The sequence below is a fragment of the Mandrillus leucophaeus genome, unplaced genomic scaffold (genome assembly GCF_000951045.1).
Source record: "Mandrillus leucophaeus isolate KB7577 unplaced genomic scaffold, Mleu.le_1.0 Scaffold118, whole genome shotgun sequence".
In the NCBI taxonomy this organism is placed as follows: domain Eukaryota; kingdom Metazoa; phylum Chordata; class Mammalia; order Primates; family Cercopithecidae; genus Mandrillus; species Mandrillus leucophaeus.
In genome coordinates, this window is record NW_012100098.1 from 434,564 (window position 1) to 449,453 (window position 14,890).

Here is a 14,890-nt window from a genome sequence, read left to right on the forward strand (position 1 = left end):
TCAACAGTAAAAAAAAAAAAAAAAAAAAAAGGTAGCTTAGGCGGGGTGTGGTGGCTCACACCTGTAATCCCGACACTTTGGGAGGCTGAGGCGGACAGATCACCTAGGGTCGGGAGTTCGAGACCAACCTGACCAACATGGAGAAACCCCATCTCTACTAAAAATAAAAAATTAGCCTGGCATGGTGGCGCGTGCCTGTAATCCCAGCAACTCAGGAGGCTGAGGCAGGAGAATCACTTGAACCTGGGAGGCAGAGTTTGTGGTGAACTAAGATCGCACCCCTGCACTCCAGCCCTCCAGGCTGGGCAACAAAAGCAAAACTCTGCCTAAAATAAATAAATAAAAAAAAATAAAAATAGGTGGCATAAATAACCAAGTTCTGGCTGGGTGTGATGGCTCACGCCTGTAAACCCAGCACTTTGGGAGGCCGAGGCGGGCAGATCACCTGAGGTTGGGAGTTCGAAACCAGCCTGACCAATACGGAGAAACCCAGTCTCTACTAAAAATACAAAATTAGCCGGGAGTGGTGGCACATGCCTGTAATCCCAGCTACTTGGGAGGCTGAGGCAAGAGAATCGCCTGAACCCAGGAGCCGGAGGTTGCAGTGAGCCGAGATTGGTGCCACTGTACTCTAGAATGGGCGACAAAAGCCAAACTCCATCTCAAAAAACAAAACAAACAAACAAAAAACCAATCAACTTCAATTACTCTTGTACCACATCCATGATGTAGTTCAAGACCACAGGAAAGACTAAAAATGGTAAACATTAAAGTGATAAATTAAAAAAAAAAAAAAAAAAAAAAGCGAAAGCCAGGCGCGGTGGCTCACGCCTGTAATCCCAGCTCTCAGGGAGGCAGAAGCGGGAGGATAGCTTGAGCCCAGGAGTTCGAGACCTGCCTGGGTAATATAGTGAGATCTCGTTCTCCACACACACAAAAAAAACAAAAAAAAAACAAAGCGAAAGCCAGGCGCGGTGGCTCACACCTGTAATCCCAGCTCTCAGGGAGGCAGAGGCGGGAGGATAGCTTGAGCCCAGGAGTTCGAGACCTGCCTGGGTAATATAGCGAGATCCCGTTCTCCACCAAAAAAAAAAAAAAAAAAAAAAAAAAAAAAAAAAAAAAGTGATAAATTAATAATCTATTAAGATTTCTTTTATATGGGAAAAAGTTTTGACCATCATTAAACTACTGGATGAAAGTATCTTGCTCTGAAATCTGTGTGTTAAGAACTAATACAATATGATACGGAAGACTCTAGTTCTTTTATTTTTTTTTTGAGACAGTCTCGCTCTGTCACCCAGGCTGGAGCGCAGGGGTGTGATCTCAACTCACTGCAACCTCTGCCTCCCTGATTTCCCTGCGTCAGCCACCAGAGTAGCTGGGAGTACAGGCACGTGGCACCATGCCCAGCTAAATTTTGTACGTTTAGTAGAGATGGGGTTTCACCAAGTTGGCCAGGCTGGTCTTGAACTCCTGACCTCAAGTGATCCGCTTGCCTCGGCTTCCCAAAGTGCTGTTACAGGTGTGAGCCACCACGCCCAGCCAGGAAGACTCTAAATCTTATACCTTTGTCTCTGTGTATAATATAAATTTGGCAGGTGGTTCATGGGGCAAAGCATGTAACATTGAACAAATAAACTCTTAAGGCAGCCTGATTTCTTCCTTGATTCAAGTTGTCAGAATACTTTAAAGAGAAACCTAAGTGTTTCAAGGAAGTTAAATTACTAAAAATCATTGTTTGTCCTAAATATTTTGGATATACCAAAGATACAAAGAAAGTCTATCTATACAATCACCTGACTTAAGTAATGTAACCTTAACGAAGAGGTAAAACCTCCTGATGACATGACCAGCTGCACTCTGTCCTCTAAATAACCACTAGATGGTGACTTTATCATGCCCACACTTGACTTTATACTTTTACTACGTATGTACATAGTACCTGTAGATAGAGGGTACTGTTTAACAAGATCTAAATTTTCTATGAGGGCTTAAAGTCGACAGTTTATATATGTTCCTAGACGTATTTTCCATCTGTATTATAGCCCTGTCACTTTTATAAGATAAAATGGGGGCTCAGAAAAAGTAGCTCACTTCAGATATTTAAGATATTAATAAAATAATAGAGCCGGGCACAGTGGCTCATGCCTGTAACCCCAGCACTTTGGGAGACCGAGGGCAAGTGGATCACTTGAATTTGGAAGTTTAAAACCAGCCTTGGCAACATGGAGAAATCCCATCTCTATAAGAAATATCAAAATTAGCCAGGCATATGGCATGCACCTATAGTCCCAGTTACTGGGGAGGATAAGGTAGGAGGATCACTTGAGCTCAGAAGGCTGAGGCTACAGTTAGCCATGATTATGTCACTGCACTTTTAGCCTAGGCAACAGAATGAGATCCTGTCTCAAGAAGAAAAAAAAAAAGTAAATGGTGGGCAAACAGTGAAGGCCCGTGTATGTCAGAGGTATAGAGAAAGGGCTATCTTCCAGGTCCTGGGGAAACTAGAAAGGTCTAAACAGAGAAGAATAGGGTAATTAGATCTTATGCCAGAAAGACAACTGACAACTGGGGCCAGTGTGAAGAACGGAGCAAGGAAGGGAACTCTGTTAGGAGGCAATGGCCAGTAATGTGGGTGCAGCAATGAGGCTTCAACAAAGGTAGCAGCAGCGACTGGAGACAAGACAGCAGATCTTAGAGGGAATTGGGGGTAAGAGCAAGAAGAGAAAAAGAAAAAAAATCAGGTATGCAGCTTTTGGTGGGGAGGTAAGGGACAGTGTGAGACAGGAAAAGGTCAGAAGTCAAGGAGAACATGAAGCTCACATCTGAGCCTCCACTTTTCTAACTTGTAATTTTACCTATACCACACAGAAGTCAGAGTTAAACAATACTTGTACAAGCACTCAGCTCACAGATGGAACAGAGTAGTTAATAAATGTTAGTTATTATTTTTAGGCTTCTTGCTTGAGGAAATAGCTTTTAAGAATGTAGTTTTTTTGGCAAGGCGCAGTGGCGCACACCTGTAATCCCAGCACTTTGGGGAGGCCAAGGCAGGCGGATCACGAGGTCAAGAGATCGAGACCATCCTGGCCAACATGGTGAAACCCCATCTCTACTAGTGACGGTGAAACTCCGTGCGCCTGTAGTCCCAGCTACTCGGGGGGCTGAGGCAAGAGAATTGGTTGAACCTAGGAGGCAGAGGTTGCAGTGAGCTGAGATCATGCCACTGCACTCCAGCCTGGCAACAAACAGAGCGAGACTCTGTCTCAAAAAAAAAAAAAAAAAAGAAAAAATTCTGGGACACATGCCATAACCTTTTATATGACATTACTGAAGTTAGAACACAAATGGTGGCCATTTATTAGTATTTTCTAACAGGTTAGATTTGTAACAGTTTGCATTTTATATCTTATAGTATTAGGGCATGGTTTTAGAATAGGTGTACCAAAATCTCACCTTTATAATTAATGAACATCAATTATTATGGTATAATGGTACTGAAATCAGCAATGCTTTTTTTTGGAGACAGTCTCACTCTATCGTCCAGGCTGGAGTGCAGTGGTGCAATCTCAGCTCACTGCAACCTCCGCCTCTGGGCTCAAGCAATTCTCCTGCCTCAGCCTCCCGAGTAGCTGGGATGATAGGTGTGTGCCGCTCCAGCCACCTAATTTTTGTATTTTTAGTAGAAACGGGGTTTCACCATGTTGGCCAGGCTGTTCTCGAACTCTTGACCTCAAATGATCTGCCCATCTTGGCCTCCCAAAACGCTGAGATTACAAGTGTGAGTCACTGCACCTACCCTTAATGCTTAGTTTTCAACCCCACAGTACCAATGATGCGCTACAGGACTACATTTAATCTGAGTTTCATTTCCCTCACTTGAAAAATGTAGCTAAAACTATCTGCTTTAAGTGTAATTTACTGAGATCACAACATAACAGTATCTGGCAATTTTTTTTTTCCATTTCTACTGTTTATTCAATAAATTTTAACTGAAAAAATCTATCTGTGAAGGCATATGAGATGAAAGGAATTCGACTGCTGTATTTCCACTGATGTCATCCTTAGCCAATGCTTTTTTTTTTTTTTTTTTTTGAGACAGAGTCTCACTCTGTCATCCAGGCTGGAGTGCAGTGGCGCGATCTCCGCTCACTGCAAGCTCCGCCTCCCGGGTTCACGCCATTCTCCTGCCTCAGCCTCCCGAGTAGCTGGGACTACAAGCGCCTGCCCCTGGCTAACTTTTTCTATTTTTAGTAGAGACGGGGTTTCACCATTAGCCAGGATGCTCTCTATCTCCTGACCTCGTGATGCGCCCGCGTCGGCCTCCCAAAGTGCTGGGATTACAGGCGTAAGCCACTGTGCCTGGCCAGCCAATGCTCTTTCTACTATGCTTTGCTGCTTCCTGTACAATGTGCAAATTATATCTGTGCCCAACTCAGTGGTTTGTAACACAATCACAAATTTTCTGTAGTTTTCCCAGTTTCTGCTCCATGTAAGTAAAAAGAAAACTATTACCTCTGTCATCGCGCCTATAATCATCCCGAGAGTAATCATCTCTGGAGCTCCACGACCGATCATCCCGTCTGTCGTATCGGTCTTCATAGCGGTCCCCGCCTCCTCTGTAGTCATCATCCCTGCGATACCCACTGCCAAATGCTCTTCTGCCACTGCCTATCCGGGAATCATAGCCTGTAAACATATCCCAAATTATAATCATCATAGCAGAGAGAGAAAAAGAAGCAAAAAAGTTACTGAAAGAACAATTCAACATAAACATTTTACAATTACCTCTATCATAGTCTCTGCTGCCTCGGTCATCATAGCGATCCCGGCCACCATATCGATCCATATCCCGGCGTGGGCCATCCCGATACCCATCCCGATACCCATCCCGATACCGGTCTGAATCGTAACGATCTCGATACTCTAGAGAAAAGAGACAAGTAACACCATCCCCTTTTCTCTGACACCATTAATAGAAACACGGTAAGCTATCAGACCAGTTTGGAAGAATTTGTGTTTATTTAAATTTTCTATCTGATTTCCTCAAAAAGTTTCTCAGGTGAAATAAATGTTGCTCAGCTAATAATCTGGGAAGGGTGGGTTGGAAATAAAAAAAATCCCTAAATATTCTATAATGAATTTCCAGAAGGAGAAAAGGTTTATATGCAAAAACAAAAAACAAAACAAACAAACAAAAAAATCAAAGTAAGCACAAGACACTAAAACAACACAGTTGGAATCTTCCATGTGTGATCCCAAAGACCACCTATTTTTTAATTAAAAAAATTTTTTTAGCCAGGCGTGGTGGCTCACACCTGTAATCCCAGCACTTTGGGAGGCTAAGGTGGGCGGATCACGAGGTCAAGAGATTGAGACCATCCTGGCCAACATGGTGAAACCCCGTTTCTACTAAAAATACAAAAATTAGCTGGGCGTGGTGATGCACACCTGTAGTCCCGGCTACTTGGGAGGCTGAGACAGGAGAATGTGTGAACACGGGAGGCGGAGGCTGCGCTGAGATCACACCACTGCACTCCAGCCTGGCGACAGAGTAAGACTACGTCTCAAAAAAAAAAAAATTTTTTTTTTTTTTTTTGAGAGAGTCTCTCTATGCTGCCCAGGCTGGTCTTGGACTGCTGGGCTTAAGCAATCCTCCAGCCTTGGCCTCCCAAAGTGCTGGGATTACAGGCCTGAGCCACAACAACCAGCCACAAAGACTACTTTATTTAAGAGGCAAACAAAATGAGAAACAATATATGCAACATATGACTAACAGGACATAATTTTCTATTGAAGTTTAGGAGCTTTAATCAATTTCTGCACTGCTGATCATAATTTTAAACAGTACAAATACACTTTGGGAGGCTGAGGCTGGAGGATCGTCCGAGCTCAGGGGTTTGAGACCAGCCTGGGCAACGTGGCGAAACCACAACTCTATCAAAAATACAAAAAATCAGCCGGGCATGGTGGTGCAGGCCTGTGGTCCCAGCTACTTGGGAGGACGAGGTGGAAGGATCACTTGAGCCAGGGAGGCAGAGGTTGCATTGATCCAAGATTGTGCCAAAGGCACTCCAGCCTGGGCAACAGAGTGAGATTTCTTCTCAAAATAAATAAGTAAATCAATAAATTAGTATAAATACTGAAAGTTGTATTAGAACTACGCATGAAAAGCTTTGAAGTCATGTATACCCTTCTTGGCTAACAATTTAATTTCTTGAAATTCATCCTGAGGAAATAACTGGATGTGTGATAAAGATACATGTACAAAGACATTCGTTGCGATGTTTGTTATAAACTATATTTTACACACACATGTGCATTTCAGTATCAGAGGAACCTAAATACTAGAAATCTGTATAAAGAAATGTAGTAACTCAGATAGCAAACTGGGTAGCATTAAGTTGTCTGTAAAAGGGATAGCTGCTATTTAGCTCCAGTTGACTGTTGCTAGGATCTTCCAATTTTCTGAGAGAAGCTGGCAGCCCAGATTTTTATGTTAAAAAAAAAAATCTGAATTTCTAAATATAAATTAACTAACTAAAAAAACCTACAAATATTTTATAAGGCTGATTAATTTACATACGGGGGCCAAACAGGGATCTTTTTCTTTTTTTTTTTTTTGAGACGGAGTCTCCCTCTGTTGCCCAGGCTGGAGTGCAGTCGCACAATCATGGGCTCAATGCAACCTCTGCCTCCCGGGTCCAAGTGATTCTCCTGCCTCAGCCTCCCGAGTAGCTGGGGTTACAAACACCCGGCACCACGCCCGGCTAATTTTTTTTTTTGTATTTTTAGTAGAGACGGGTTTCACCGTGTTAGCCAGGATGGTCTCGATCTCCTGACTTCATGATCCGCCCACCTCGGCCTCCCAAAGTGCTGGGATTACAGGCGTGAGCCACGGTGCCAGGCCAGGGATCTTTTTCTTGTGGCTACTGTCTTTTAAATATAAATAATGATTTCATTTTGGAAACCACATACTTTTTACTGACCAGACATAACATTTCCCAGTATTATAAACTTTATATATTAAAGAACATGCTAATGTTAGTAAAATGATTATAGAAATGATCTAAAACGGACACAAGAAAATCAGCCCTGTGTTTATTTTGAAATGTGGTTTAATTTCTGCAGATGCGATTTACACTTGATTTTATTTGGATAATACTGAAATTATGATAAGCTTGCATTTATTGAGAAAGCACAGATCCACATTGGAGAAAAGCAGCACATGCTATTACTGACACTTCACAGGAATACTTAGTGTAATACCCCCCAACACCCCTCAAGGTTCTGTTTTTGGCCTAATGCTTGGGATAGGAGTCTCTGCATCTTTAATTCAGGTTAACTAAGTTGACTTTGGGGCAGCTTTGGATAACAACAGCACACTCACTCGTTATCCATCCTGCTTGCTCTAAATTCAAGGTTTCAGGTGAGAAAAGTCATGCCCCTGGACTCAAAACAGGACCCTTGGTCTGATTGTCTGCTTTTTCTTTCAAGAGCCATTTCTTCCTGTTAACAATAGAATCTCTTGCATAAATGCTGAAGTTAATCACCTCAGGTAGTTCTCCCCAAGGCTTTGTTGTGTCAAAGTCATGTAAGAAGTCAGATATAAACTTGCTGATTTACCCTTCTTTCAGACCTATGACCCATTCTTCTTCCTTCCACATCTTAAATGGTTAAAGACTCTCCTCTAATAGGAATTACATCTCTTATTGCTTCCTCAATTATATTTAGTACAAAGCTCAAAAGGTACCTCACAAAATTAAAATGCTTGTGGCTGGGAGCGCTAGCTCACACCTGTAATCCCAGCATTTTGGGAGGTCAAGGTGGGCAGATCATCTGAGGTAAGGAGTTACAGACCAGCCTGGCCAACATGGTGAAACCCCATCTCTACTTAAAAATACAAAAATTAGCCAGGTGTGGTGGCATGCATCTGTAATCCCAGCTACTCAGGAGGCTGAGGCACAAGGAACACCCTGAACCTGGCAGGCCCACTGCACTCCAGTCCGGGCAACAGAGCGAGACTCTGTCTCAAAAAAACAAAACAAAGAGCTTTTAAATTTAAGTTTTTCTATTTTTACTTAAACTATTTCAAACATATAGAAAAGTAAAGAAGCCATTATAACAAACTTATGAACCTATTACTTAGGTTTAGTGAATGTCATATTTTGCCATGTTTCAGTTTTTTGTTTAAAAGAAATATGTTACAGATGTAACAACAGAATTTTCCCTACCCCCACCAACAATCACAAGGGTGGTTAAAATTACCATGCACAGCTTTATATTTTTTACAACTTATGCATTAATACTACATGGTATTGTTTTCAAATTTATACACAATTTTTTTCCCCTTAATGTAACAGGTTTTGAATTTTATCCCTGTTGTTATGCTATTAAGTATTTGTTTACAGACAAAACACTAATTTATTTTTACTAGCTAGTAGCTTCTTTCCATTTTAAAAATAATTAGTGTCGTCTATTTTTGTGTATTTTAATAAAGTTGCATAATTTTCCCAATAAAGGTTTTTGTTAAAGTGATGTATATAATTAATCTCTACTCCTACCCCATGATATTTCCCACTCCCGTATCTTTCCGCACCCCAACTATTTAATTATTCACACACTCTCTTCCCTCCGCTATAACAACATATGCCCAATAAAGACAGGATTTTCTTGTTTTTGTTCACTGCTGTATCTTGAGCATTTAAGTGAATCAATTTTTATTAGAAAAAAATTACACTGCTATATCCTTGTTCACTGCTATATCTTGAGTATTTTTAAAGTGAATCAATATTTTTATTTTAAAAACTTACATTTTAGGCCAGGCGTGGTGGCTCATGCCTGTAATCCTAGCACTTTGGGAGGCTGAGGCAGGAGGATCACCTGAGGTCAGGAGTCCGAGACCAGCCTGACCAACATGGAGAAACCCCATCTCCACTAAAAATACAAATTTAGCCAGGCGTGGCGGCACATGCCTGTAATCCCAGCTACTCGGGAGGCTGAGGCAGAAGAATCACTTGAACCTAGAAGGCGGAGGTTGCGGTGACCTGAGATCATGCCATTGCACTCCAGCCTGGGCAACAAGAGCGAAACTCCGTCTCGGGTAAAAAAAAAAAAAAAGATGTATTTTAATTGTTTGCTACAAGCATATAGTAATGCAACTGATCGGCTGGGCACAGTGGCTCACGTCTGTAATGCCAGCACTTTGGGAGGCCAAGGCAGGCAGATTATGAGGTCAAGAGATCGAGACCATCCTGGTCAACATCGTGAAACCCCCATCTCTACTAAAAATACAAAAATTAGCTGGGTGTGGTGGTGCACGCCTGTGGTTCCAGCTACTTGGGAGGCTGAGGCAGGAGAAATGCTTGAACCCAGGAGGTGGAGGTTGTAGTGAGCCAAGGTCACGCCACTGCACTCCAGCCTGGGCGACAGAGCAAGACTCTGTCTCTTTCTGATTTCAAATAGCTCACTTTGTAGAATGTGTTGGGTTTTTTTTTTTTTTTGGAGACAGGGTCTCGCTCTGTCACCCAGTCTAGACCTCCTGGGCTCAAGGAGTCCTCTTGCCTCAGCTTGCTGAATAGCTAGGACTGCAGGTGCGCACTACCACGTCAGCTGTGTTTTTTTTTTTTTTTTTTTGGTAGATAGGGTTTTGTCACCCAGGCTGCTCTCAAACTCCTGGCCTCAAGCAATCCACCTGCCTTGACCTCCCAAAGTGTTGGGATTATAGATGTGAGACACCATGCCCAGGTTGGGTTTCTTTATAAACAATTGTCTCCAAAAAAAGAGAAATGTCTGTCTCTTTCTTTGGTTAAGTTTCTAAATAAAATTATTAATTTGTCAAATTTGCTTTCTGCATCTATCAATTCTTTCAGATATTATCCAAAATTTTTCTTAATCTGCTTTCCCCCCTCTATCTGTTAATGTGATCATCTGTAACACATTTGGCCTATTACTAAATAGCCTCCCAAAGCACAGAAGAAACTAACTTCATAAAAACACTTACTGTCTCCAAAGCTATCATCACCTCTTCTAGGTGGGTAGTCATCAAAGCTGTCTGTAGCAGGACGAGCCCTCCAGTCTGTATCTGTTTTGTCAGAATCCCGATTTCTATCACGGCCAAAAGAACGATCATCCCTGTCTACAGATACATTAAAACAAAAACCGTAAGTTAGCTCATAAAAACTTTGCCCGATGTTTCTCACACATAGAAAAACCCCACTTGACCCTATTTTTCACTTTCACATCACACTGTCATCCCAGTTACCTCAGGCCCCATAAGTACATGCTCCAATTCAACCCAAGTGGTTCTTTTCCTCCCATTTTTTCCTATTGATTTAATGCTTAGCTATCTCAAATTCTGCATAGGCCAGGAGTCCGTGAAACATACACAAATTAGGTCCCCTTTGTGACCACTGTGCTGTTAGGCAGATAATCTATTTACCATCTATTTAATGTTCATCTAGATCAATCAGGCTTCTCAATCTTGACATGCATTTTGGGCTGCATAATTCTTTGTTGATAGGGACTGTCCTATCCCCTACAGAATTAACCCCTGGATTCTACTTATGTCAGCAGCACTCCCTCCAATTGTGACAACCTACACTGTCTTAAAACATTGCCAGAAATCCCCTGTGGGGCAAAACTGATTGAAAACTGTTACTGTAGATTCAGGCAGGCCCACCACTACCCCATTAAAATTTTCTGGGAAAGGATGGTTTGTTGTCATCCTAGGACCATTACCAGTCAGAAATCTCTACCAGTTTCCTTACCTTTATCCTGTGCTTGATCAGCAACGTCCACTCGAATTCTCCTGTTACCTAGAGACTGAGAGCATAGGACCATATTAACCAACCTTTTGCCCCATTATGCACAAATCCCTTGAGTGACCTTGAACGTCTGGGCATAGCAGAAGCACTAGGGGAAGGAAGATAAAGGAGAACACTGTAATCTAGCTAACACTCCAATCTGTGGGCTAAAGAGTCCTTTATAAAGACTTAAAAATTCAACAAATTTAAGCTGGCTTTGAATATTAGGTCAATTATCATACTACTTTTACAAAGCTTAATTTCACAGAACAGAATTAACTTTTTAACGATCCAAGGTAATTTGTCAAGTGTAGTAAATTAAAAACAATCCTCACATAACTAGCTGAATAAAAGGCATATTTGGTGCCACAGCAATTATTTATCAAAATTTATAGAAGCCAGGTGCAGTGGCATGTACCTACAGTCTCAGCTATTTGGGAGGCTGAAGCGGGAGGATCACTTAAGCCCAGGAGTTCAAGTCCAGCCTAGGCAATATAGCGAGACCCTGTCTCCTAAAAATAAAAACACCCAACACATTTATAGAGCCCCTACTAGTACTATACACCTGCAAAATTGCATAAAGCATGCTTTGTCTACAATCTTAGGTTCTTTCACTCAGTATTACCTTTGGATAAATCAGTTCTTCCAGAGATACCCTCTGACTTCCCTTTCCCACATCATTATTTACATACTTTGAACCCAATTAATTCTACTGCTGATTTTTCCTCATTTCATAGTAGAATCTACAGTTGAAGAAGGATAACAATGATTTTTAGTTAAAAATACCCAAAACTATATTACACACCACTATAATGAAATCTGTAGTAACAAAGTAACTCTTAAATATGCACCACAACAATATATTAAGTAATAGTTCATCTAGTAAGCATCAAATAGTTAACAACTGCATGGTATTCTTTTTCTTATCCAGACTGAGTAAGGTTAGAGACCACTAAAGTTAATAAAATCTAAAAATAATCCAATAAGAGTAACTCTGGAACAACATTAGACCTTCATATGCATTTAAATTTAACTAAGTACATTAATTTTTATCTCTATTTCACACTGATGACAGATTATGATGATGGTAATTATGAGGCAGCAAAACTATTTCTAAGAGGTGTTGATTTCAATCATGTCATAGGGCAAATTAGGACTTATGGCACGAATTATGGCACAAATGGCACTAGAAATTGCCTTATCAATAAACAATAAGGTGTTTTTGGAGTTAAAGGAGGAAAAAAGTCTTTTTTCTTCTGAGATATAAGCCTCTCAAGTTCTGGGACAGGAAAATATTTTGTAGGCAGTGTTGACAAGCAGAAGGATTGGATATTTGTCTGTCTCCTATAATATATTCCTTTGTAGGAAATGTTTCCAAATCCTCTTAAATGAACAAAAAATACCATTACAACACTTCCCTGAAAATGAGATATGCCTTTCAATACTAAACAAATTTGATTTTTCTATTTGCCTTTATCAGGTCAGATTACTCTGAAAAAGTCATAGGAGTTGAGGCAACACTATGGGTAAACCAATGTGAGACTTTTTTAGAGACATGGTGTGTGGCGCGTTTCTTCCAAAATTTTCCACCTAAGTACCTCTCTAAATTATTGGGGCCTACTGAATTTGCTGAAGTGTGACTTGCTAAATGTTGAATGTTAAGTGATATACTGTTAAATAATGCAGGCCTTTATTTGTAGATATGGGAATCTTAGAAGTGAGCCACTCACTCAACCTAAAAAATATCAGTTTGATAAATAAACACGAGATTTGTGAACTTACACCCCTCATATCCCCACTCTTATTTTCTTTACCTCTTCATTGAGACTCAGGGCACTGAGCAGGGAATCCAGGTCCTCAAATTCAGCATAACCAAAACCTTTCAACCTCTCTGGATTGCTGGGTTCACGTAAACGCACTGCACTGATCTGAAGGAATAAGAAACAACAAAGTTTCCCAACGTTCTTCATTTGCCATTTTTTGAGAGGAGTACGAAAGCATTACTGTATGTGCATGAATTTTTATGAATACACAAGAACATGGTTGTCTCAGGAGGAAAACTGATGCAGAGGGATAGTAGAAACTTTACTAAATGCCCTATTATACCTTCTGAATTTTGAACTATATGAATTTAACCCTTAAAAGAAGTATGAATTCAGGCCAGGTGCAGAGGCTCATGCCTGTAGTCCCAGCACTGTGGGAGGCCGAAGCAGGTGGATCATCTGAGGTCAGGAGTTCAAGAGCAGCCTGACCAACATGGTGAAACCCCATCTCTACTAAATATAAAAAATTAGCTGGGCATGGTGGCACATGCCTGTTATCCCAGCTACTTGGGAGGCTGAGGCAGAATTGCTTGAACCTGGGAGATGGAGGTTGCAGTGAGCTGAGATTGCACCGTTGCACTCCAGCCTGGGCAACAAGAGCGAAACTCCATCTCCAAAAAAAAAAAAAAAACCACTAAATTATATTTCTTTTTTTTTTTGAGACAGAGTCTTATTCTGTCACCCAGGCTGGAGTACAGTGGCGCAATGTCAGCTCACTGCAACCTTTCCCTCTCAGGTTCAAGCAATTCTCCTACCTCAGCCTCCCGAGTAGCTGGGATTACAGACGTGTGCCACCATGCCCAGCTAATTTCTGTATTCTTAGTAGAAGAACACAACATTAGCCAGGCTGGACTCGAACTCCTGACCTCAAATGATCCACCCACCTCTGACTCCCAAAATGCAGGGATTACAGGTGTGAGCCACCATGCCCAGCCTTAAATTGTATTTTTAGTTGTTTAAGAGCAACTGCCGATTCCACAACTAGTCTTTTTTAGACACTATCCTCAATATCTAGTTAATTATTACAACTTTTACACTTACATTTAATCCTCTAAAGAATTCCTTAATTGACTCTTCTGTCACATCATAGGGTAGGTTCCCTAGAAAAGCAGTGTAGGGTGGCGATTTGGGAAGACGGCTCCGGTCGATATTGGGTTCCCGAGCAGCCCGTGGAGCAGTGGGAAGGATGGAACGGTCAATTGGAGGCGCCCTGTACACATCGTCGTCATTACTGTGCCACGTTGTTGAAACTAGGATAGAGGAATGAATACAAGAATTAGAAGAAACGTCTCTCACTACTGTCATAGAACAAGAGGACCCATGTTAACTGCCAAATATTACACATGCTATACAAGGAAACAGACAAAAAAAAAAAAGTGGGGGTTCACTAATAAGGGCACTTTACAAAAAGAAGATGCTTCTGAGATTAATTATGACACCTCAATCCTTATGTAGCAAAGAAATACTATTCCATAAATGTATGGAATTATTCCATAAATACAACTGTTCATGGAATATTACTGTGTGCCAGCTACTTTATATTAATTATATCCCATCTTATCTAACAGTCCTATGAGGTTGTCCCCCATTCTACAGAAAAGCAAACTCAGATTTCACACAGTAATTTGCCCAAGGTCACAGATGGTAAAGCTAGGATTCAAACCTGGGTCCCTCTTACTCTAGGTGTTTTTAATGACTACTGACAACTCTCGTACTCCTAGTGGTGAGGCTGAAGTGAGTATTTTTCTGCATGGTCTATCCTCCCTTAAAAACAATAGGCCCAGCTCGGTGGCTCACGCCTGTAATCCCAGCACTTTGGGAGGCCAAGGTGGGTGGATCTGACGTCAGGAGTTTAAGACCAGCCTGACCAATATGGTGAAACCCTGTCTCTACTAAAAATACAAAAATTAGCCAGGCATGGTGGCGCGTGCCGGTAATCCCAGCTACTTGGGAGGCTGAGACAGGAAAATGGCTTGAACCGGGAGGCGGAGGTTGCGGTGAGCCAAGAGACTGCGCCACTGCACTACAGTGTGGGCGACAGAGACTCCGTCTGAAAACAAACAAAAAATACAACAACAACAATCTTTCCCTACAGAACTGTCCATGAATTTGTACTTCAGATACCAACACTTATGGGAAGTACGACCTATATAAAATTTCCTGTTTTGGCTGGGTGCGGTGGCTCATGCCTATAATCCCAGCACTTCGGGAGGCTGAGGCAGGTGGATCATGAGGTCAGGAGTTCAAGACCAGCCTGGCCAA

General features: G+C 41.6%; 1 protein-coding gene across 1 annotated transcript in view; it reads right to left on the reverse strand.

Moving 5' to 3' along the window:
- EIF4B (eukaryotic translation initiation factor 4B) overlaps positions 1–14,890 on the reverse strand; it is a 49,758-nt gene that overhangs the window by 12,333 nt on the left and 22,535 nt on the right. The window contains exons 3-8 of the mRNA XM_011964988.1: positions 13,670–13,878; positions 12,620–12,733; positions 10,770–10,824; positions 10,004–10,138; positions 4,789–4,926; positions 4,459–4,689 (exon numbers count right to left, since the gene is read on the reverse strand). Coding sequence (XP_011820378.1) covers positions 4,459–4,689; positions 4,789–4,926; positions 10,004–10,138; positions 10,770–10,824; positions 12,620–12,733; positions 13,670–13,878 — 882 coding nt within the window. The remainder of the gene's footprint in view (positions 1–4,458; positions 4,690–4,788; positions 4,927–10,003; positions 10,139–10,769; positions 10,825–12,619; positions 12,734–13,669; positions 13,879–14,890) is intronic.